The sequence below is a fragment of the Lissotriton helveticus genome, chromosome 1_1 (genome assembly GCF_964261635.1).
Source record: "Lissotriton helveticus chromosome 1_1, aLisHel1.1, whole genome shotgun sequence".
NCBI classification, from domain to species: Eukaryota; Metazoa; Chordata; class Amphibia; order Caudata; family Salamandridae; genus Lissotriton; species Lissotriton helveticus.
The window spans coordinates 1704275497-1704300285 of NC_136057.1; the positions used below are offsets into that span (position 1 = coordinate 1704275497).

The following is a 24789-nucleotide window of genomic DNA, read 5'->3' on the forward strand; positions in this document are numbered from 1 at the left end:
ACGACTTAACAGATCTGCCAATTGATTGTGAACTCCTGGTAGATGCTCTGCTAACAGAAAAATGTTTTGAGGAATGGCCCATCTCCAAATGCTCTGCGCCAGCCGGGAGAGCTGTAGGGAGTGTGTTCCTCCTTGCTTCTGAATGTAATACATTGCTGCCATATTGTCCGTCCGGACTAGTACAGTTTTGGTTGATATGTAATATTGAAAAGATTTTAGAGCTGGAAAGATTGCTAGTAACTCCAGATAATTTATGTGAAGTACTCTTTGTTTCATTGTCCATATTCCTTGTACTGTGTGACTTTGTAAGTGCGCTCCCCATCCCGTGAGAGATGCGTCTGTGGTCAGTATTATTTGTGGAACTGGCTCTATAAACGGCCGGCCCTTGGAAAGGTTTTTGGTGTTCCACCATTGCAGAGAGCGATGCGTCCGGTCGTCTACCACCACCAGATCTGTTATCTCTTGTTGAGCCTGATTCAACTGACCTGCCAAGCATTCTTGTATGGGGCGCATTTGTAGCCTTGCGTATGGCACTATGAAAATGCAAGATGCCATCATTCCTATTAGCTGCATGAACACTCGAGCTTGTAGTGAGTGTTGTGCTTGGAATTTTTGTATGAGATTCTGCATAGCTTGTACTCTTAATTAGTTGGGATATGCTACTGCCTTGGAGGTATCTATTGTGTGATACTGCTGTGATAGGGACGGTTGTAGATGTGACTTGTTTTGATTTACTGTAAACCCCAACTTGTGCAGCAGACAGACTGTTTGATGCGTGTGCTGTACACATTGGTTGTATGTCTTGTATTTTATTAGCCAGTCGTCTAAATATGGAAATACATGAATGTTGTCCCTTCTTAAGTGTGCTGCTACTACCGCTAAACACTTTGTGAATACTCGAGGTGCTGTTGTTACTCTGAAGGGTAGCACCTTGAATTGGTAGTGCTGACTTTCTAGCACAAATCTTAGGTACTTTCTGTGAGACTGATGAATGGGAATGTGGAAATAGGCGTCCTTGAGGTCTAATGTGGCAAGGAAGTCCCCTTTTTCTAGTCACGGTAGAACTTGTTGTAATGTGACCATATGAAAGTGGTCTGAATGTATGTACTGGTTTAGGGGTCTTAGATCTAGAATTGGTCTGAGAGACCCGTCCTTCTTGGGTATGAGAAAATAAAGGGAGTAAACCCCTGTGTTTTGCTGTTCCTTTGGTACTGGCTCTATTGCATTCTTTTGCAGTAGTGATTGTACCTCTTGCCTTAGTAGTAATAGGTGTTCTTGTGACATAGGACGTTGTCTGGGTGGTATTGTTGGAGGAGTGAAATGAGCTCCAGGCAATAACCTGACTGAATTATTTGTCTCACCCACCTGTCGGTGGTGATGGAGTTCCAGACAGGTAGGAACTGTTGTAATCTTCCCCCGACCGGAGTGGAATGGTCTGGGGGGATGGCAAGGAAGTCACTGTTTGTGGGTAGAGGCATTGCGATTGTTGTTGCCTCTGCCCTTATTATTATTTCCTCTATACCCTCCTCTATAGTATCCCTTACTGGGTGAGGTTTGGTTGGTCTGTTTGTAAGTAGAGGAGGTATTATCAGCTTGGAAGCCTTTTGATGCACCCCTATAGGAGGAGCAACGAAAGGAAGGTCTATGGGTTTGTGTTTGTAAAGCGCCCATTGATTTTGCGGTATCTGTGTCTTTTTTCATTTTTTCTAGCGCAGTATCTACATTTGGACCGAAAAGATGTTGTTGGTCAAATGGCTGGTTTAGTATACTGGCTTGTACCTCTGGTTTGAATCCTGAGATTCTTAGCCATGCATGCCTACGCAACAGTACCCCTGTATTTACTGCTCTAGATGCTGTATCCGCAGTATCTAGTGCACATCTTATGGAGGTGTTAGTTATAACCTTGCCCTCTTGTATTAAATCAGCAGCCCTAGCCTTATATTGTTCTGGCAGGTGTTGCATAAGAGACTCTAGCTCATCATAATGGGCTCTGTCGTATCTTGCTAACAGAGTTTGAGTGTTAGCAATCCTCCATATATTAGCAGCTTGAGATAGTGTGCGTTTCCCTGAGGCATCTAGAAGCTTTGATTCTTTGTCAGGGGGTGGAGCATCCCCTGTTGACTGCGAATTGGCTCTTTTTCTCGCATTTGACACTACCAGCTAATCTAGTGGCAGGTGTCCCTTAATGTATGCTGGATCAGAGGGAGCCGCTTTATATTTCTTTTCCAGTCTGGGGTTAATTACCCTTGCCCTGACTGGGTCTTTAAATATTTCTGGTGCGTGTCTTACCACTCCATTCAGTATTGGCAGTGTGGTAGTGGTTCTATGTGATGTTAATAGTGTATTCATAAGAAAATCCTCTTCTATTGGATCTGTATTCAGGTCTACTCCATGAAAAGTGGCTGCTCTATGAATGAGCTGTGTGAACCCAATAGTGTCATCTGGTGGAAATGGTCTAGACGGGTATGCCTCGTCTTGTGGTAGATCTGGTGCATTGTAATCTTCCCATGGGTCACCTGATGACCCAGCCATATCATCTGGGTCATCAACTTCCTCTATTTGTTGATAACTTTGTTGAGAGTATGTATCCCCATAATGCTCCTCCTGTGGTATCCTACTCTGTGTACTAACTGGTGAGTGTGCAGGAGAAATATCTAGTATTTCTACATGTGGTGAAGGAGGTCTTGTGGGTAAAGTCTGAATATGTTTCTTTGGAGGAACAGGAGATGTTTTAGGACAATCCATTTTCCTCTTTTCAGGCACTGTATATATGTGTCCAGTTTGTGGATGAATTTTCAGAGTCTTTTGCCTTACATCAGGCTGAAAAAGCTCTTCTACAGGCAAATCCTTCTTCGGCGTCGATTTATGTGATTTGGAGCCGTCAGGTTTAGTTTTAACAGTGTCTATTATCTTCGGAACGGTTCTTACTTTCAATTTCGAAGATTTATCTTGTTTTTTGCTTGGATCTACACCTTTTGGATCTGAAGCTCTGGCTGCCGAGTGTTTAGACTCGTCCGTTCTTGGTGCCGAAATGTGTTTTGTTATGGAAACCGCTTTCGGGTCCGACTTTTTAGGTACCGAAGTAGTTTTTGTTTCGGTAACCCTTGTAACCTCTTTCGGTGCCGAACTTGGTTTCGAAACATCCTTTGGTGCCGAACTTGGTTTCGGTTTTAGTTCGGTAACCCTCGGTATCAAAGGGTGTCTTGTTGCTGGTGCTGACTTTGGCTTATGCACTTTCTGTTTCTTGGGACCGATGGTCTGACACGAGCCCGAGTCGACTGGAGGCTTTTTAACACTCTTCGCTGCCGAGCTCGAAAGCGGGGCGTCGAAAGTTTTTGATCGGTGTGTACCCAAACCCGAAGGTGGGGGTGGAACCGAAGCCTGTCCCGGAATGGGGGAGTGAACAGGGTCGACATTCTTACTCACGACCTGTTGACCAGCTGGAAGAAGATCATCATCTTCGGATCGATCCTCATCTCCAGAAGCTGACTCTTCTGCCTCGGAAGCGACGTCTTCTTGCTGTTCTTCGACATCTACCTCGATTGGTGCCCAGTCTATGATGAGGTCTGGTGTTGACGACGATGACTGCTCCATAGCTCTTCGAGCTCGACGGTCCCTGATTGTCTTCTTGGCCGGAACTTAGCACAGGCCTCACAGTCTCGACTCTCGTGCTTTGGAGGCAAGCACAAGTTAGAAACCTCATGCAAGTCGGTGTGGGGAAACTTGTGTCCACACTGAGGGCACTTCTTGAACGGTGTTCTTTCCATGAGCCAAAGGCCCAATGGCGCAGTTGGGTCCAACGGCCCCGACGAGCGTTGGAATGGAGAAGTGGATCCTCTCTTTGACGCAGGCAACCGGAATCAGTGTCGAAGACTATCTTGATGTTGTAGATTGATTTTTATGGATTGGAAAGGAGATCGGTAACGGGACTGAACGAGGAACACATCCGAGCCCGATGGCGCAAAAAAAAAAAATGTGAGGATGGAGTCGATGACCATGCGCACTATGGTCTAAGGGAGGAGTCACCCAGCAGACAAAGACTCTTCCAAGACAACAACAAAGTTTTAATATCCGGGCCCACCACCAGATGGTGATCTAATGCAAAAGTGTGTGGTCTGCAGCCCATATGCCTCGAACACTCATTTATCCCCTTCAAGCCAATATCCCCATGTTTGGCTACAAAAGTGCCACTAAAATGTCCCTTTTCCGGACGGCTGGCACACCAAATTATCAGACGCAACCCTCTTTTCAGGAAAAGGACCCTAGTCCAGCTCCGGTGAACTGGACAAGTACCAGGATCTAATACACTCAGTACTTTGAGAAGCAATCCCTGAGGTTTGGTGTGGACCGGTTTGCTACTAACTGAACGTGGAGCTGAATGGTGCCCTTTTCTCTTCAGCTGGGAATGAGCTGGATTAAGTTCTGCACCGGGTCCCTGATACGACTTAAGGATCTCCCCGGGATGAGCCAGCCATGGCTTCTGAGACTGTGAACTTGCGTAAGGATCAGGACCCAGCCAGTGAAGAATCACTTCAGGAATGACCAGACTCGACAAGATGATCACAATTACAGACAAGCATCTCTGAGGTGTGACCATGCTTAGCAGGCATTCACTCTTGGGTACCAGTGACCCACAATGCCCTAGTGTGCCACCTTCTGCTCCTTGACCAAGGTGTGCGGTTGAAGACAGGAGGGGACCGACACTTGCACGCCAGCTATACCAGACCACACTTGACTCACCTCCCGAGGACTCCTAAACTTCCACACATGGCTCACTGCATTTGAAGGCAGTTAGAAAAGTTCTACAGCCAAGGGCAGGTAACAAGGTATAGGCCAAGTCTGACATATGGTGTTCCCAACCTTTTCTGCATCTTGTAGAGTCATGAGCCGCTGTGGGGGCACCAGAAAATCCAGGAAGATATGGACCCATTTCAGATGTACACTGTCCTGACGACAAGGCACGGGGTTCATTAAACTCCTGGGCACCAGAAAACTTCACCGTTAATCACCGAAACTCACTTCAACCTTCCCCGAAACAACGACACAAACACCTTGTGAAGACAACTTCAGCTACACACAGAAAACTCTTGAGCATACTCAACCGTGCGTGTGCAAAACTAGTGGCACACGCTGTTGAAGATATTGTTGCGTGCACGAGTGAAGATACTTTCACTTACAAGAAGACGCCTATTGAATAACCTCACAACACTCTAAGATGCTGTAATTCACAGACACACACCATTTAAAGATATTCTCAGCTATACAAAGACAGGTCTTGAAGATACTCGGACCAATAAGTGCACAACTACTGAAGATACCACAAACACAACTTTTAACCAGTTACTGACACATACACAACACTCAATACTGTCGTTTAAAAGGCACACAACTCTTTAAGATACTTACTCGCATACACAATGAGGGAAGATACTCTCAATCTTAGTGGAGAAGTGTGGCTCAATGGTTAGAGCAGCAGACCCTGATGCAGAGGTCTGGCCCGGGACCAGGGTTCAATTCCCGCCTCGGCGGGTCTTGGCCTCAATTTCCTCGGACCTGATAATTCTCGCCTCGGTAGCTATTCTAATCATGGGTCCCACTCTGCAACTCTGGGCAATAGCTTGCTTAATCTACACAACGGCCCCAACAGCGCAGGGATGCCTGGCTTCACCTTGGGGGTGCCCAGGAGTGGACATTTCACAGGGAAAAGCCAGGAAGGGTTCCACAGTGGTATGCGTACAGCGCCAAGACACCTCAGGATATAAGTGCGCTATACAAGTACGAATTCATTTAATTTCATTTCACTCATGTGAATACTCTTTAATATCACACCATTCTAAAATGCTCTAATCACAGACAAATACATCTCTGGAAGATACTATCAGCTACACAGAGACAGCTGTGGAAGATACTCTCAGCTACACAGAGACAGCTGTGGAAGATACTCTCAGCTACACAGAGACAGCTGTGGAAGATACTCTCAGCTACACAGAGACAGCTGTGGAAGATACTCTCAGCTACACAGAGACAGCTGTGGAAGATACTCTCAGCTACACAGAGACAGCTCTTGAAGATACAGCTACACAGAGACAGCTCTTGAAGATACAGCTACACAGAGACAGCTCTTGAAGATACAGCTACACAGAGACAGCTCTTGAAGATACTCTCAGCTACACAGAGACAGCTCTTGAAGAAACTCACAGCTACACAGACAGCTCTTGAAGATACTCTCAGCTACACAGACAGCTCTTGAAGATACTCTGAGCTACACAGAGACAGCTCTTGAAGATACAGCTACACAGAGACAGCTCTTGAAGATACTCCCTGCTACACAGAGACGGCTCTTGAAGATACTCTCAGCTACATAGAGACAGCTCTTGAAGAAACTCACAGCTACACAGACAGCTCTTGAAGATACAGCTACACAGAGACAGCTCTTGAAGATACTCACAGCTACACAGAGACAGCTCTTGAAGATACTCCCTGCTACACAGAGACAGCTCTTGAAGATACAGCTACACAGAGACAGCTGTGGAAGATACTCTCAGCTACACAGAGACAGCTGTGGAAGATACTCTCAGCTACACAGAGACAGCTGTGGAAGATACTCTCAGCTACACAGAGACAGCTCTTGAAGATACAGCTACACAGAGACAGCTCTTGAAGATACAGCTACACAGAGACAGCTCTTGAAGATACAGCTACACAGAGACAGCTCTTGAAGATACACCCTGCTACACAGAGACAGCTCTTGAAGATACAGCTACACAGAGACAGCTCTTGAAGATACAGCTACACAGAGACAGCTCTTGAAGACACAGCTACACAGAGACAGCTCTTGAAGATACTTAGACTCACAGAGACAGCTCTTGAAGATACAGCTACACAGAGACAGCTCTTGAAGATACTCTCAGCTACACAGAGACAGCTCTTGAAGATACTCCCTGCTACACAGAGACAGCTCTTGAAGATACAGCTACACAGAGACAGCTCTTGAAGATACAGCTACACAGAGACAGCTCTTGAAGATACTCACAGCTACACAGACAGCTCAAGATACTCACAGGTACACAGATAGAGCTCTTGAAGATACTCACAGAAACACAGAGACAGCTCCTGAAAGTACTCAGATTCACAGAGACAGCTCTTGAAGATACTCTCAGCTACACAGAGACCGTTCTTAAAGATACTCTCAGCAACACAGAGACAGCTCTTGAAGACAGTCAGACTCACAGAGATAGCTCTTAAAGATACTCACAGCTACACAGAGACAGCTCTTCGAGATACCCTCAGGTACACAGAGACAGTTCTTAAAGATACTCACAGCTACACAGATAGAGCTCTTGAAGATACTCACAGAAACACAGAGACAGCTCTTAAAGATACTCACAGCTACACAGAGACAGCTCTTGAAAATACTCTCAGATACATAACACAAAACTTTAGGTAGGGTTAGAGGCAATATTTAAAGACCTGCTGGGATATCAAGCCCCAAAAAGCAAACTAAACAAACCAGAAATATCCCCGGGTCTAAAAAATACTCGAGGACATTAAATACTTGTCTTGGAAAACTCTACCACCATATATAAGTGCCGGAACAAAAATAAATATTCATTAAATTTACGGATTCCCATCACTCACCACCATGGTGACATGCTTCATCATCTGGGCCTCCTCTGAATGTCAACCTAGTGACTCTAAGGGCTACAACTCCATCATAATGGTGGAGGAGCCCGAGGATGTTTTCATTTCAAGGAGAAGATAACTGTCTATTTTTACCAAATGTGAGCAGTGGAGTGTATGGGAGATGGATGCAGTGCAGCAGTGAAATGTGAGATTAAAATTGAACCACGGTAGACCCAATATTTATTATTGTCCACCGTAACCCAAACTAACAACAGTGCAAAAGACAGTTTTAACAAATAGCTGTCTATAATAATTAAGTGGTCTGCTCTTGAAGACACTCTCTGCTACACAAAGACAGTTCTTGAAGATACCCACAGCTACACAGAGACTGCTCCTGAAGATACTTAGACTCACAGAGACAATTCTTAAAGATTCCCACAGCTACACAGAGACAGCTCTTGAAGATACTCACAGCTACACAGAGACAGCTCTTGAAGATACTTAGACTCACAGAGACAATTCTTAAAGATTCCCACAGCTACACAGAGACAGCTCTTGAAGATACTTAGACTCACAGAGACAATTCTTAAAGATTCCCACAGCTACACAGAGACAGCTCTTGAAGATACTCACAGCTACACAGAGACTGCTCCTGAAGATACTTAGACTCACAGAGACAATTCTTAAAGATTCCCACAGCTACACAGAGACAGCTCTTGAAGATACTCACAGCTACACAGAGACAGCTCTTGAAGATACTCACAGCTACATAGAGACTGCTCTTGAAGATACCCACAGCTACACAAGACTACAAGACTGCTCTTGAAGATACTCACAGCTACACAGAGACAGCTTTTGAAGATACTCACAGCTACACAAGACTGCTCTTGAAGATACTCACAGCTACATAGAGACTGCTCTTGAAGATACCCACAGCTACACAGAGACTGCTCCTGAAGATACGTAGACTCACAGAGACAATTCTTAAAGATTCCCACAGCTACACAGAGACAGCTCTTGAAGATACTCACAGCTACACAGAGACAGCTCTTGAAGATACTCACAGCTACACAAAGACAGCACTTGAAGATACTCTCAGCTACTCAGAGACAGCTCTTGAAGATACTCACAGCTACACAAGACTGCTCTTGAAGATACCCACAGCTACATAGAGACTGCTCTTGAAGATACCCACAGCTACATAGAGACTGCTGTTGAAGATACTTAGACTCACAGAGACAGCTCTTGAAGATACTTAGACTCACAGAGACAGCTCTTGAAGATACTCTCAGCTACACAGAGACAGCTCTTGAAGATACCCACAGCTACATAGAGACTGCTCTTGAAGATACTTAGACTCACAGAGACAGCTCTTGAAGATACCCACAGCTACATAGAGACTGCTCTTGAAGATACTTAGACTCACAGAGACAGCTCTTGAAGATACTTAGACTCACAGAGACAGCTCTTGAAGATACCCACAGCTACATAGAGACTGCTCTTGAAGATACTTAAGACTCACAGAGACAGCTCTTGAAGATACTTAAGACTCACAGAGACAGCTCTTGAAGATACCCACAGCTACATAGAGACTGCTCTTGAAGATACTTAGACTCACAGAGACAGCTCTTGAAGATACGTAGACTCACAGAGATAGCTCTTGAAGATACTCACAGCTACAAAGAGACTGCTCTTGAAGATACTTAGATTCACAGAGCCAGCTCTTGAAGATACCCACAGCTACATAGAGACTGCTCTTGAAGATACTTAGACTCACAGAGACAGCTCTTGAAGATACCCACAGCTACATAGAGACTGCTCTTGAAGATACTTAGACTCACAGAGACAGCTCTTGAAGATACCCACAGCTACATAGAGACTGCTCTTGAAGATACTTAGACTCACAGAGACAGCTCTTGAAGATACCCACAGCTACATAGAGACTGCTCTTGAAGATACTTAGACTCACAGAGACAGCTCTTGAAGATACTCACAGCTACACAGAGACAGCTCTTGAAGATACTCACAGCTACACAAAGACAGCTCTTGAAGATACCCACAGCTACATAGAGACTGCTCTTGAAGATACTTAGACTCACAGAGACAGCTCTTGAAGATACCCACAGCTACATAGAGACTGCTCTTGAAGATACTTAAGACTCACAGAGACAGCTCTTGAAGATACGTAGACTCACAGAGATAGCTCTTGAAGATACGTAGACTCACAGAGATAGCTCTTGAATATGCTCTCAGCTACACAGAGACAGCTCTTGAAGATACCCACAGCTACAAAGAGACTGCTCTCGAAGATACTTAGATTCACAGAGACAGCTCTTGAAGATGCCCACAGCTACATAGAGACAGCTCTTGAAGATACTTAGACTCACAGAGACAGCTCTTGAAGATACCCACAGCTACATAGAGACTGCTCTTGAAGATACTTAGACTCACAGAGACAGCTCTTGAAGATACGTAGACTCACAGAGATAGCTCTTGAAGATACTTAGACTCACAGAGACAGCTCTTGAAGATACTCCCTGCTACACAGAGACAGCTCTTGAAGATACTTAGACTCACAGAGACAGCTCTTGAAGATACGTAGACTCACAGAGATAGCTCTTGAAGATACTCACAGCTACAAAGAGACTGCTCTCGAAGATACTTAGATTCACAGAGACAGCTCTTGAAGATACCCACAGCTACATAGAGACTGCTCTTGAAGATACTTACAGCTACATAGAGACAGCTCTTGAAGAAACTCACAGCTACATAGAGACTGCTCTTGAAGATACTTAGACTCACAGAGACAGCTCTTGAAGATACCCACAGCTACATAGAGACTGCTCTTGAAGATACTTAGACTCACAGAGACAGCTCTTGAAGATACTTAGACTCACAGAGACAGCTCTTGAAGATACCCACAGCTACATAGAGACTGCTCTTGAAGATACTTAGACTCACAGAGACAGCTCTTGAAGATACGTAGACTCACAGAGATAGCTCTTGAAGATACTCACAGCTACAAAGAGACTGCTCTTGAAGATACTTAGATTCACAGAGACAGCTCTTGAAGATACCCACAGCTACATAGAGACTGCTCTTGAAGATACTTAGACTCACAGAGACAGCTCTTGAAGATACCCACAGCTACATAGAGACTGCTCTTGAAGATACTTAGACTCACAGAGACAGCTCTTGAAGATACCCACAGCTACATAGAGACTGCTCTTGAAGATACTTAGACTCACAGAGACAGCTCTTGAAGATACTCACAGCTACACAGAGACAGCTCTTGAAGATACTCACAGCTACACAAAGACAGCTCTTGAAGATACCCACAGCTACATAGAGACTGCTCTTGAAGATACTTAGACTCACAGAGACAGCTCTTGAAGATACCCACAGCTACATAGAGACTGCTCTTGAAGATACTTAAGACTCACAGAGACAGCTCTTGAAGATACGTAGACTCACAGAGATAGCTCTTGAAGATACGTAGACTCACAGAGATAGCTCTTGAATATGCTCTCAGCTACACAGAGACAGCTCTTGAAGATACCCACAGCTACAAAGAGACTGCTCTCGAAGATACTTAGATTCACAGAGACAGCTCTTGAAGATGCCCACAGCTACATAGAGACAGCTCTTGAAGATACTTAGACTCACAGAGACAGCTCTTGAAGATACCCACAGCTACATAGAGACTGCTCTTGAAGATACTTAGACTCACAGAGACAGCTCTTGAAGATACTTAGACTCACAGAGACAGCTCTTGAAGATACTCCCTGCTACACAGAGACAGCTCTTGAAGATACTTAGACTCACAGAGACAGCTCTTGAAGATACGTAGACTCACAGAGATAGCTCTTGAAGATACTCACAGCTACAAAGAGACTGCTCTCGAAGATACTTAGATTCACAGAGACAGCTCTTGAAGATACCCACAGCTACATAGAGACTGCTCTTGAAGATACTTAGACTCACAGAGACAGCTCTTGAAGATACTCACAGCTACACAGAGACAGCTCTTGAAGATACTTAGACTCACAGAGACAGCTCTTGAAGATACGTAGACTCACAGAGATAGCTCTTGAAGATACTCACAGCTACAAAGAGACAGCTCTTGAAGATACCCACAGCTACAAAGAGACTGCTCTCGAAGATACTTAGATTCACAGAGACAGCTCTTGAAGATGCCCACAGCTACATAGAGACAGCTCTTGAAGATACTTAGACTCACAGAGACAGCTCTTGAAGATACCCACAGCTACATAGAGACTGCTCTTGAAGATACTTAGACTCACAGAGACAGCTCTTGAAGATACTTAGACTCACAGAGACAGCTCTTGAAGATACTCCCTGCTACACAGAGACAGCTCTTGAAGATACTTAGACTCACAGAGACAGCTCTTGAAGATACGTAGACTCACAGAGATAGCTCTTGAAGATACTCACAGCTACAAAGAGACTGCTCTCGAAGATACTTAGATTCACAGAGACAGCTCTTGAAGATACCCACAGCTACATAGAGACTGCTCTTGAAGATACTTAGACTCACAGAGACAGCTCTTGAAGATACTCACAGCTACACAGAGACAGCTCTTGAAGATACTTAGACTCACAGAGACAGCTCTTGAAGATACGTAGACTCACAGAGATAGCTCTTGAAGATACTCACAGCTACAAAGAGACTGCTCTCGAAGATACTTAGATTCACAGAGACAGCTCTTGAAGATACCCACAGCTACATAGAGACTGCTCTTGAAGATACTTAGACTCACAGAGACAGCTCTTGAAGATACTCACAGCTACACAGAGACAGCTCTTGAAGATACTTAGACTCACAGAGACAGCTCTTGAAGATACGTAGACTCACAGAGATAGCTCTTGAAGATACTCACAGCTACACAGAGACAGCTCTTGAAGAAACTCACAGCTACACAGACAGCTCTTGAAGATACTCTCAGCTACACAGAGACAGCTCTTGAAGAAACTCACAGCTACACAGACAGCTCTTGAAGATACTCTCAGCTACACAGAGACAGCTCTTGAAGATACAGCTACACAGAGACAGCTCTTGAAGATACTCCCTGCTACACAGAGACGGCTCTTGAAGATACTCTCAGCTACATAGAGACAGCTCTTGAAGAAACTCACAGCTACACAGACAGCTCTTGAAGATACAGCTACACAGAGACAGCTCTTGAAGATACTCCCTGCTACACAGAGACGGCTCTTGAAGATACTCTCAGCTACATAGAGACAGCTCTTGAAGATACTCACAGCTACACAGACAGCTCTTGAAGATACTCTCAGCTACACAGAGACAGCTCTTGAAGATACTTAGACTCGCTCTTGAAGATACTTAGACTCACAGAGACAGCTCTTGAAGATACTCACAGCTACATAGAGACAGCTCTTGAAGATACCCACAGCTACATAGAGACTGCTTTTGAAGATACTTAGACTCACAGAGACAGCTCTTGAAGATACGTAGACTCACAGAGACAGCTCTTGAAGATACTTAGACTCACAGAGACAGCTCTTGAAGATACCCACAGCTACATAGAGACTGCTCTTGAAGATACCCACAGCTACATAGAGACTGCTCTTGAAGATACTCACAGCTACATAGAGACTACTCTTGAAGATACCCACAGCTACATAGAGACTGCTCTTGAAGATTCTCAGGCCCACGTGTGCACAGCTAGTGAGGATACTCGCAGCCACAAACACACAATTTGTGGATGCTGTTGTTAACAAGTACACAACTCTTAAAAATACTCTTAAAGATGCATGTCTGGAAGAAAATTACTCATGAACAACTAGTCACTACTGTCATACACTGAGAAGACGGCAAGTAAATCTCACAACACTCTCAGAGGTTCTCATTACAGACACACACCCCATGAAGGTTCTCAGACACACATGCACAGCTAGCACCCACAAAAACACAACTCTCACCTGCAAGTACTCAATGCTCAGAAGATACTCCTATTTAAAGACACACAACTCTTGAAGATATTCTCACTCACAAGGAGATATTCTTATTCACACACACACACAACTCCTGAGGATACGCCTACACACAACATAAAAAAAACACATTTATGAAGGTAAATTAGCATGCCCTTAGCTATAGTTATCACCTCCTCTTGAGTGCCCAGTTGATGAAGGCCGAATTCCCCTCCCTCTAGGCCATATATTGTTTAGCCACCCCCTTACCCTTGGCACATCTGCCTAGAGCTGGCCCACCACTACCTCTTTCATTCAAGCATCACACACCACACGGCTGTCCCTCACCAGAATGTCCCCCTTCAGCAGCAGGGCAGGCTCCAAAGTAACACCGAGTCTTGGCTTCACGGATCCAGCCCCTTGGTCCCCGAAAGAGACGCTGTAGCAAAAGAAAGGAAAAGACTGTGAAAGAGTCATGTACGTTTTATACAACTGAACCAAGGTACTAGTCTCCTCCACACAAGTCTGTCACTAAAGGAACAGCAAAAACCTCACATCAGAACTTGTTTCTCAATAGTTGTCACTAGTTCAGGGATGTCCAACGTAGGCCCATGAGGTCATGATCCACACCTGATTTTCTATAAATTCACGTCAGATATATGTACATACAGTGAAGTCAAATAGAACTCATTTATGTAGTCAGTGGTCATCCTGAAAATGTGGCTTCGATTCATCCATGCTGGAACGATGCTGGACCCCAAATGCAATAGTTCATACCCATCAGGGCATCCTTGAGAGCAGTGTGCATGGCTGCCTAACACATACAGACACTCACCTCAGCCCTATGAAAACTTCTCGCTAGTGTTTCCTTCTCGCAAGCGCAGGCTTGTCCACGGTGATCTCGCGAGCGGTGAGTATGTCTTACCATCACATGTTTGTGATCATTGCTCACCTGCCATTGGTGCATACTTCACACCAGAGAATGTGTCTCACAGATGCACAATTACTGCCACTTAATATCGCTCACTAGTGTATCCTTCCTCCGACTCTATGATTGTTATGTATGATTGCATGTCACCGCTCCATGACCAGAATATGCCTCTCAGTACCTCATATTTTCAAATAAGAAAATGCGTGTCAGACTTGCATTTTTCCCACTAGAGAATGCTTCTCAATAGCCCGAGCTCGTCAACCCTAATATTCGCCAGAAGAATGCTTCGCACCACCACTTTTCACTAGAGAATGCTGCTCGCCATCTTTCTGTGCCAGAGAAAGCTTCTCACTATCACTGCACACCAGGAAGCTCCTTCTCAGCACTTGTCACCAGAGACAGTTCCACTGTCCAACGGAGAAATCTCCTCGACACCCGTGTTCACTATAGAATGCTTCTTACCAGAGAAAGCTTGTCACAACTACTACTGTTCACCAGAGAATGCATCTCACTAACCGACAGTCCTTATCACAGAAAGCTTCTCAACGGCCAGAATGGTACTGCAAAGAAAGCCCTTCACCACAACTCGTCACCAGTCTCACTAATGCCCAGTTCTTACCAATGACTGCTCACCAGCTTATGCCCACGAAACAGCGGATGGGTCATACTTGTATACACTCATCAGTTAAGAAATGTTTGTACCAGAGTACAAATACGAAAAAACACTGTCTTCACCAAAGTACAAGTGTAACTGGAAACCATAGCAAGCTTAAAACTAACTCACATAATTTGCCATAGACTGTTTTTGCGAAGTCCAGAATCACTGGTGCATGCTGCTCAACAAGAACACACTGCTCGTCAGCTCATGCTCAGAGCAAATCTATGACTGTTCAAAGCACATGACTGTCACAAGTGCAAGGCTGCATCAACAAACAATCATTGCATCTAGGCAGCTGTCAAGAAGGACATCTCAGGACAAGTGTGCAACTTCTTGGAAAATAAGGCAAGATTGCAAGGGAGGGACAGGTCTGCTGTTCAATCAGTGTGAGATACAATTATTTAATTATTATTATTACTTTATTATAGGCTTTATAAAGTGCAAGATTACCCAAAAGAGTGTCCTGGGGCTAAATAGTCAACAGGGAGTGACCTGATGTTAGTAATATCAAATATCATCAAAACAGCCCGGTTTGCAGAGCTGTCCTGAAGGCCGGATGACTAGTAGAGTATGTAGTTTGCATGGCAGAGCTCTCCAGGGTGGCTGCATGGTGGGCAAAACAACTGCCACCCAGTCGCATTTTACACATTTTGTGCACCACCAGAAGACTAGAGATGCCAGATCATTGGGATTTGGATGGGAACGTAGGTCTGTGGATGGAGAAAGGGCTGCGGCTATAAATGGCCTTGTGGTAGACAAGGAGTTTTAAACCGCACCTGTTTCAAAACAGGGAGCCAATGAAGATGCTGCCGATGTTCAGAAACGTGGGCCCCTCATAGAAGGCCCAAACATAATCTGTCTGACATATTTTGAATAGTTTTTAAGTTAGGGATTCAGCCGCGGCCCGTACAGGTAAAGAGCGGTGGGGTGGTGGGATCGGGTGAGGGGGCATTTCGACGGACGATGACCAGGGCAAAATAATTATTTATTTAATTATCCCTGCTCATCGTCCGTCGAAATCCCCCTCACCCGGCCCCACCGCTCTTACCTGTATGGACCGCGGCTGTATGGATTTGAGATAAAGTAAACAGGAAACCGTGGATATGACAGTCCGTCGGGTCACTCACTAGATTCCAGACGTGTAGACCAGCTGCATGGACTGGTAGATCTTCAGAAAGGGCCGAAACCCTGTGGGAACAAAGTAAAGCAAGTTAAAAATTACATGGACCGTAAATGCCTCACGCCCACTCAAACAAACCCAGGATACTGCACGGAGAAGCTCTGAATGTTCAGCATTATGTTTAGGGCACCTGGTTTTCGGTATTTATTTTTTTAACGTTTCCGTCTGTATTTATCAATATTTATTTTTGGGCTATTTTATCTGTATTTATCCATATTTATTTGGTGTGTTGTGGATAGATGAAGCAGTCTCTCGTATATATGTCCGCATTTATATAATTATATCAAAATTGGACCGGCATCAAAGTAAGAGTGCACATGTATTGACATGTGCACTCTTACTTTGATGCCGGTCCAATTTTGATATATGTATCAGCCAAATATAGTAAAACTAAAGTTGTGTGAAAAGGGGCTCTATTTTCAGTATTTTTCCAATAAATGCAGTATGGAAACACACTGTTTTCTGTCTGTATTTATCTGTAAAAATCAGTTGGAGCAGAACATTGGGAGTCTTAATTATATTCCAAGCTCAAACCCACACCATGTCAGAAAGAAGTGGTGGGCAAGTTCAGAATTACAATCACATGCCTCATACACACCTTGAATGGCCTGGCCTCTACACAGGAAAGGAAACACGTTCAGCCTTACCATCTGAGTGTATAATTCATCACCAGCCCCAAAGAGGCATGATATCACAAAAGTTAAATAAAGAATGCCCACAATTACCCCAGGGTAGAGACAAAAATACCCTGACATAATGAATCAGTTTTCTGCAGAGGAAAGTAAACCAGTTTCAGCTTACAAGCCAAGTGCAAGCTCTCACCAGCTCAGAAGGAGCTGAGATTCAGTAAGACAAAGCAAAAGCACGTTAAGAATTACAAGGCCTCAAACAAGCTGTGAATCTCCCGGAACCAGGACTGGAAAGGAAATACGTTCAGCATCATAACCAGAATGTGTGGTTCACACCAGGCCAAAACAGGCCTGAATCCCATAGGCTACAGTAAAGAATGTTCAGCATTACAATGCCAAGGCATGACTCACACTTGCTCAGATGGGCTGGGACTCCATAGGGGAAAGGAAAGTATGTTCAACATTACCATCCCAGGCAGGGCTCACACCCCATATAATGCAACAGTATTCTGCTGAGGAAAGCAAACCGATTTCAGCGTACAAGCACAGTGTAAGCTCACACCAGCTCAAAAGGGGCTGGGACTCTGTACATGAAAAAAAACATTTTCAGCAATACAAGGCCTATGCATTGCTCATACCATCTCGGAAGGGCCAGGGGTGTTTTGTATCGATTTAGATTCCATATGAATTTTCCGATTCATGCCCTTATTATAGGTACATTTCACATTGCCCTTATATAGGCATAGAAATCCAGTCCCTATTTAGGCATAGTCCATGCTACCCAAATACAGGCATGGCTATGGACTATAAAGTCCATGCCGTGCTGGAATTGTGAGGGGGGGGCTGCTTGCACACAGGGGGGCACAACATATTTGCCATTCTGTATGCATCTAACTGTATGGGGCAAGGTGGGACCTGTAGGGCCCCCTTTGTTTCCCCACTGCCAGCTTCTACATGGCGGTGCTGACCACCATGTAAGGCTGGCGGATGAGAAACTCAAAATATGCATGGCGGTGCCACAGCAGCACCCTGACTGCCGCACTTCGCACCACCACCAGGGAATGTGGTCTGACCATCAAATTTATAATACAGCAATCAGACCACCAGTGCGGCAGTGGCTGGCCCAACACCGCTATGGCCCACGAGTCTGGCTGTCCGTGGACTGCCAGATTCGTAATACGGCCCCAAGTTTTAAGTATACATCAGGACCTTCAAGTCAGATTGTGACAAGTACACTATTGTTCCCTGTCTCTTTCGCTCCCTAGTTCTGTGTTAATGAGAGCTGGGACCATTACGTAATGTCACAATAGAAGCTGAGATGTCTTGACCATCTGCTGACTAGGAGAAGGTAAGCCAGTTCCGAATTACCACACCCATCTCCTCAGTGTGATAGAACAATCTCAGTGTGGAAAGGAAGAAGTAAGGGATCGGTGCCTTCTTTCCACCCTCGGGTCCCAGGGCCCTCTGTGATGCCATCACTTACCTCCAAAGGCCTCAAAGTCTGGGATGTTGGGAATCAGAACATGGTGCAGGAAGAGGGTCTGACTGTTCATCTTCATGGTGCCCGAAAGGAGCCCACTGAAGTAGGTAATGTACCTGGAAGGGGTGAGAATGTAGATAGGTGAACTATTGATTCCAGCATACAAGGTAGTGAGAGTGTGAATACAGAAGAGAAAATGCAAGCTGGAGACTTAGTACAGCGCCTTGTGACTCTCATGGGTGATTTGCCGTGCTTTATAAATGATTGATTAATTGAATAGAGAGAAGTAAAACGTGCATGCAGATAAGAGTAAAGATAGAGGAGTGTGGGAGTGGCAGACGAAGTTTAGCAAGCGAGAATCCTGGCAGAGAGGAGAGTAAAGAGAAGAGAGTAAAGACAAGAGAGTTATTAAAGGGAGGCAAGAGAGTACAGGTAGTAGAAAGATTTGAGAGTGGAGACAGAGGAATTACTGGCAGGCAAGAGAAAAGTGACAAGAGAACTAGAATGTTACGCAGGACAGATGTGGCAGACACTAGCAGATGGAAGTGTAAACACGGTGGCCGATGTTGAGTCAGATTAGAAAGGGTAAGAGACTAGAAACTAAAAAGAGCTTGGTGAAAGTACAGGTATGTGAGAGTGGTTGCATGATAGAATATCGACCTCGAAAATATATTGAAACAAAAATACCACTGAAACAATATCAAGGAACAAGATATCGACTGTACATACTTGTAATATAAGTACAAGAATATTAACTTCAAAAACATTGTCACTGACCATGTCATGAGTGATGTAATATGTGACGTCATCCGCAGTGCATTGCACGCGCAAGTTATAGTGAGTCCAACTAACTATAACGTGGGAATTTCAATGGTTTTATGCGAGTAAAATTTCCAGCTAACTATAACTGGTGTGAAACCTATGGTTTTTTCAGTGAATTTAATAGGTTTTTTAAATGCTAATTCCTAATTATAACTGGTGTGAAACCTATGGTTTTTTTCTGTGAATTTCAAAGGTTTTTTAATAGCAAATCTCTATAGGTATGAAATGTAATCTTTTTTTATAATGAATTTTATATTGTATATTTATGTAATATTTTTTATTTATTTATCTATTTTTTGCCCCGGAGCGCGTACCGATGCGCTCACCGGTAAGCGCAGTAAGGCCGCGCCCCGTTGCGCGTACCGGTGAGCGTCCCGTTAGCGCTATTGCTGCGAACGAAAACATCATCGTGACGTATCGCGTAGCCGCGTGATGCGTCTTATGACGCACGGCGTAAACGCACCCGGAAGCGCCTGAGCACATACGATCGCGATACGTGAGCGCCCCCGGGCGCGTCCTGACGCACTTACGCTACGCGCCCCCGGGCGCGCCCCGGGGCGCGTAGCGTAAGCGCGTCCGGTCATGTGACCTGAAAATAACACTTTTTATTGGTTCAGATCAGTTTTGGTTTCCAAATGATGAAGGCCCGAGTCATGTGACCTGGAATATAATACTTTTCATTGGTTCAGGACAGTTTTGTTTTCCAAATGATGAAAGCCCCCACCTATTTTCCTCATTCTCACTTTGTACTTTGAGTGAAGAAGACCTGTTGAAAGACCTCTCTGTACCTATTTGTCTGAAAAATGGCTACAGTAGCAGCAGCAGCAGGAGCATCTGCACCACCACCACCACCACCACCACCACCACGAGGACCACCACAACACCACAGTGGTGGAGAACAAGAAGAGGAGGAGGAGGAGGAGGGGAGGTTCCTTCCAGAAGATACTACCTCATATAAGCCAAAGGAGCACATTATCTGGGAGTTTTTTTCCATCCCTTTGGGCAAAAAGAAAGTTAATGCGCCGAAGGTTACTTGTTTAATCTGTGGCTTTCAACTTTCAAGGGGAAACCCTAACAAAAAATACTCTTTTGGCAACAACACCATGATTCGGCACATGCAACGCAGGCACCCTAACAACTATGCTAGGGCAGAGGTCAGGGAACTGGCCAGAAACCTTCCCCAATCTTCTCCCAGCACCTCCCAAAGTAAACAACCCACTCCGTCGGGTCCAGAGGCAAGGGAGATGATCCCAAACGTTCAATCCAAGTTTTCCGATTTTAAAATCGTGTGCAAATTTTGTGGAGGGACAATTTGCTATGGTGAGCAAAGCATTAAACTTATCATCCATGCTGGTGATCACCACAAGTGCCCGAAGAAACATTAATTTTTTTCCTGTTTTTTTTTTGCTACAGTTGAGCCGTTTACAACTCCCTGTTTTTTGTTTCTCCCTATAAAAAATACAAAAAAAATATAAATCTGTTCAGAAAAGCCAAAAAAAGTAAAAAAGTTCAAAAAAACAATAAAAAAATATAAAACAAAAAGAATAAAAAAAACAGTTCTTTTTAGAACTACCTCCAATTTATAAAAAAATGCTACATTTTAAAAAAACTCTGTCATTCTTTTTTCTCCAGGGTACGCTCCCCGATACGCTCCCCGGTGCGCGTACCGGGCGCTCCCCCCGCGAAAATAAAAAAAATTTTTTTTCGCCCCGCGGGGCCCTTTTATGGCCCCCACATCAAACCAAGGGGGTCAGGGGTGGTCTACCCTGCCCCCTTTTGGTCATTTCCCCCTTTGTTTTTGCCACCTCTTGTGTCTCGATCTTACCGAGACACAAGATGGCGGCCGCTCCGGACTGTTGACAGACACCCGAGAGCCAATCAGCTTTCCGCTCGCGTACTCGCGTAGCGTGCTGGTACGCGCCCCGGTGCGCGTACCGGGGCGCGCCTACAGATATATATATTTTTTTGAACCTAAATTACTCAAAATCCACTGGAGCACATATCTTGAGACATAGCAAAAGCACATCGTGCTTCCAGTCCCTACAATTTTGCCAAGTTTGGTGGAAATCCATTCAGCCGTTCGGGCTAAAAGTGAGACCAACCGCCCTATGGAAATTAACATGGGGAAAACACGTTTGGGACCCCCCTTTTATCTCGGCCCCCGCTTGACGAATCCCCCCCAAACTTTCAGGGAAGGAGCAGAGCGGAGCGGGCCATCTTCTTTGAGAAATTCGCGAAGATTCGTCCACCGGCGCCAAAGTTATTCCAAATAGAATGTTGCGGATTTCCTATGGAAAGTAGATCCTAACTATAACTACCTACTGGCGACCGTAGGCAATATATAAAATGTGCCATTGTGCCAGTGCCCATTAGATGGTAGTACAAATTTGTGGACTTGTCCGCCTTATCTTCTGCACCCCCTCGGAGCAAAAGAGTGCTGGAGACTGACACTGCGAGTCAGAAGCAACTTAAAATGAATTATAACTTAAAATGTATGTATTAAACCAATGCATATAATTTGTAAATAAAAAATATTACTAATATCTATTATGTAATAAAAAGACAAACATGAATAATTTCTTTTAATTTAAAAAAACTCATACCAAATATATACTTATAGAACCATTAAAAGTGTATTTTTAAACAAATTACTTAAACTAATATTACGAGAATAAAGCACTTACCTTTAAAAAAATTTAAAACTATAGAATTTTACATTAAATGCACTCAAAATCTTTATAAAAACTCCAATTAAAAAAATATTTTAAAAGAAAAAACATAATAAAATACTCTATTGCAAGCACAATCCTATAAACAACAGTAAAAATACATACATTTTGGGCAGGGGAATAAACATGTACTATTGTAAGTCCAATCCAACAGGCTTTTACGGAAAATACATACATCAGGGCGTTTAATATCCCAATCTAACACCAGTCTAACAGACATTGGAGAAAGTGCCTATATTTGGGAAGGGGAGGGGGGAAACAACCTTTACAACACAACTTTTACAACGCACTACCATTACAACGAAACTTTTACAACGCAACATCCATTACATCGCATGCCATTACAACGCATGACACTACAACGCATACCACTACAACGCATGTCATTACAACGCATACCATTACAACGCATAACATTACAACGCATAGTACCCATACACTTTCCAAACACTTACCCTACTGTTGCACCCCCTGGAGTTAGAATAGTAATTTTTACCCCTAGACTATCCAACACTTACCCTACTGTTGCACCCCCCTGGAGTTAGAATAGTAATTTTTACCCCTACACTATCCAATACTTACCATGCATGCAATGTAATGTTATGCGTTGTAATGGTATGCATTGTAAAGGTAGTATGCGTTGTAATGGAATGCGTTGTAATGGTAGTTTTAAAAAATTCGTTGTAATGGCATGCGTTGTAATGGAATGCGTTGTAATGGATGTTGCGTTGTAAAAAATGTGTTGTAAAGGTATGCGTTGTAAAAGTATGCGATGTAACGTCGTACATCCAGGGGAGGGTGGAGGGTCAGATTTAATTTCCAGTGTACTAAACATTGGGAAAAGTGCATACACTGGGGGTGGGGCAGATTTACTATGTTAATATTCCAACTCCAATCTAACAAACATTTGGGAAAGTTCATACATTTGGAGGGTGGCATTTACTAAAGTAAATCCAGTCACCATTATAACAAACATTGGTGAAAGTGCATACATTTTCAGATTTACTATTGCAATTTCAGTCTGACAAACATTGGGGAAAGTAGATACATTGGCCAGGTCAGCTTTACCATTCCAACTCCAATCCAACAAAAATTAGGAAAAGTGCATAAATTGGAATGCAGGGTTACAATTACCTTTCTAATTAACACTGAGGAAAATTTATAGAGTGGTGGGGGTGGTCTTTTACATTTTTAATTCCCATATAAAAGCCATAGGAGAAACAAGCATTGGAAATGCAATAGGTCTCGCAGCATTAGAGTTAGTGCTTTTAGAATTGTTTATGGGTTTTTTTTTTAACTCTTTAGCATTTTTGTTTCCTGTAGGCAATGCTAAAGAATTACAAAGAAAAAAAGCCATAAACAAATCTAAAAGCTCTAACTCAAACGCAGGAACATTAACTAATTCTCCCACAGTCACAGTATACAGAAAGCCTGTGCGGTTTCCTTTTAGTATAATGACTCCACCTTCTGAGTTGTTTGCGTTGCGCCAATACCACGAAGAAAGCCTTAGCACTCTTGAGGGGACGCAGCTATGTAGGTTCTGGTAGACCGAACGGTGGATCGTGTCATTATGGCGGCGTTTTTCCCATTGACCGTTTATTGTGAATCCACCTTTAACTGTACCGGGGGGGCCCCGAGAAGACGCAGCTATGTGGGTCTTGTTGATCGGGGATCGGTGTGATTAGGGCAGCGCATTTACAATTCACTACGATGTCATATTGGTTTTCCTAGGAGTGGTTCAGGGGTGGCCAGCTGTTCTTACGTTTTGTGGTCAGTGCCAGGATTACAAGGTATGCAGAGATTGAACTAGGGAGTGGTTCATCAATATTAAACTGGCAAGGCAATGCAGGGACGGGGCTGGCCAGAGTGCAGCCACGTGACAGGCAGGTTGGGTGCCGGGAGAACCAGATGTCTTAGTGAATGTCTTACTGAATCGGGGTGGACACTTCAGTTCTGTCTGTGTTTCCAGCAGACGGTGACTGGCTTGCACATAGTGCAGCCACCTAGCCGGGGCACTGGTGCACTTTATTTCATAAATTGGCAAGATTTCCTCACAGCTGCTTGCGTTTCTTGAGAATGCTGCACGTTACTTAAATATTGCTTAGGAAGCTCTATCTTGCGACTGTGAATGGAAGGGGAGGGAACCCTGACGTAGCGAAAATATTGATAGGCTGAAAACTGGTGTTTATGCTAATTGGTGGTAACAACTGCAGGCAGCAAGAACTAGGCAGTTCGAGATTGGTGTAGACAGAGCACAGAGGTAGTCGTTTGCAAAGGTCCGAAAGGCGGACAGTAGGGCCTTCAGCTGTAGCGGTCGTCAGGGTTGCTGAGGAGCAGGGTTTGAATTTCGGCGGGAATGCTCGACATTGTGCGACTCTGGGCAAATCACTTAATTCCACAATGTTGGTGTGCCGTTGTGTAACGTACTGGAGCTCGTGCGAGGGGCTCTGATACCACATGGCTAACCGGTTAGTGGTAATATTGTGACGGGGGCGCGCAACATCTTGCAAATCTGGGGAAATCACTTCATTCCTGCATGGTGACGTTGCTAGTGAAGCCATCAGGTTTGGCACACCAATGAAATAGGGGTAAACCCGTTTTTGGGGGTCGAGTTTGGCTGGGTCGTTCAGCATGTTGGGTTTGGGCCAAAGCACTTGATTATCTCTACTGTTGTGTCGGTCGATAACGCAAGTGACGGAGGCTGGTGCTCTGATACTCCCATTGCCAATCAGTTGTAATCTAACAATTGGGGCGAAGTGGTTGGTGTTAAATTCATCTGAAG

At 44.3% G+C, this 24789-nt stretch overlaps 1 protein-coding gene across 1 annotated transcript in view; it reads right to left on the bottom strand.

Moving 5' to 3' along the window:
- Positions 1–24789, bottom strand: part of TNS2 (tensin 2) — a 345025-nt gene that overhangs the window by 146492 nt on the left and 173744 nt on the right. Inside the window, exons 12-14 of the mRNA XM_078689072.1 lie at positions 18460–18572; positions 16295–16355; positions 13927–14017 (exon numbers count right to left, since the gene is read on the bottom strand). Coding sequence (XP_078545198.1) covers positions 13927–14017; positions 16295–16355; positions 18460–18572 — 265 coding nt within the window. The remainder of the gene's footprint in view (positions 1–13926; positions 14018–16294; positions 16356–18459; positions 18573–24789) is intronic.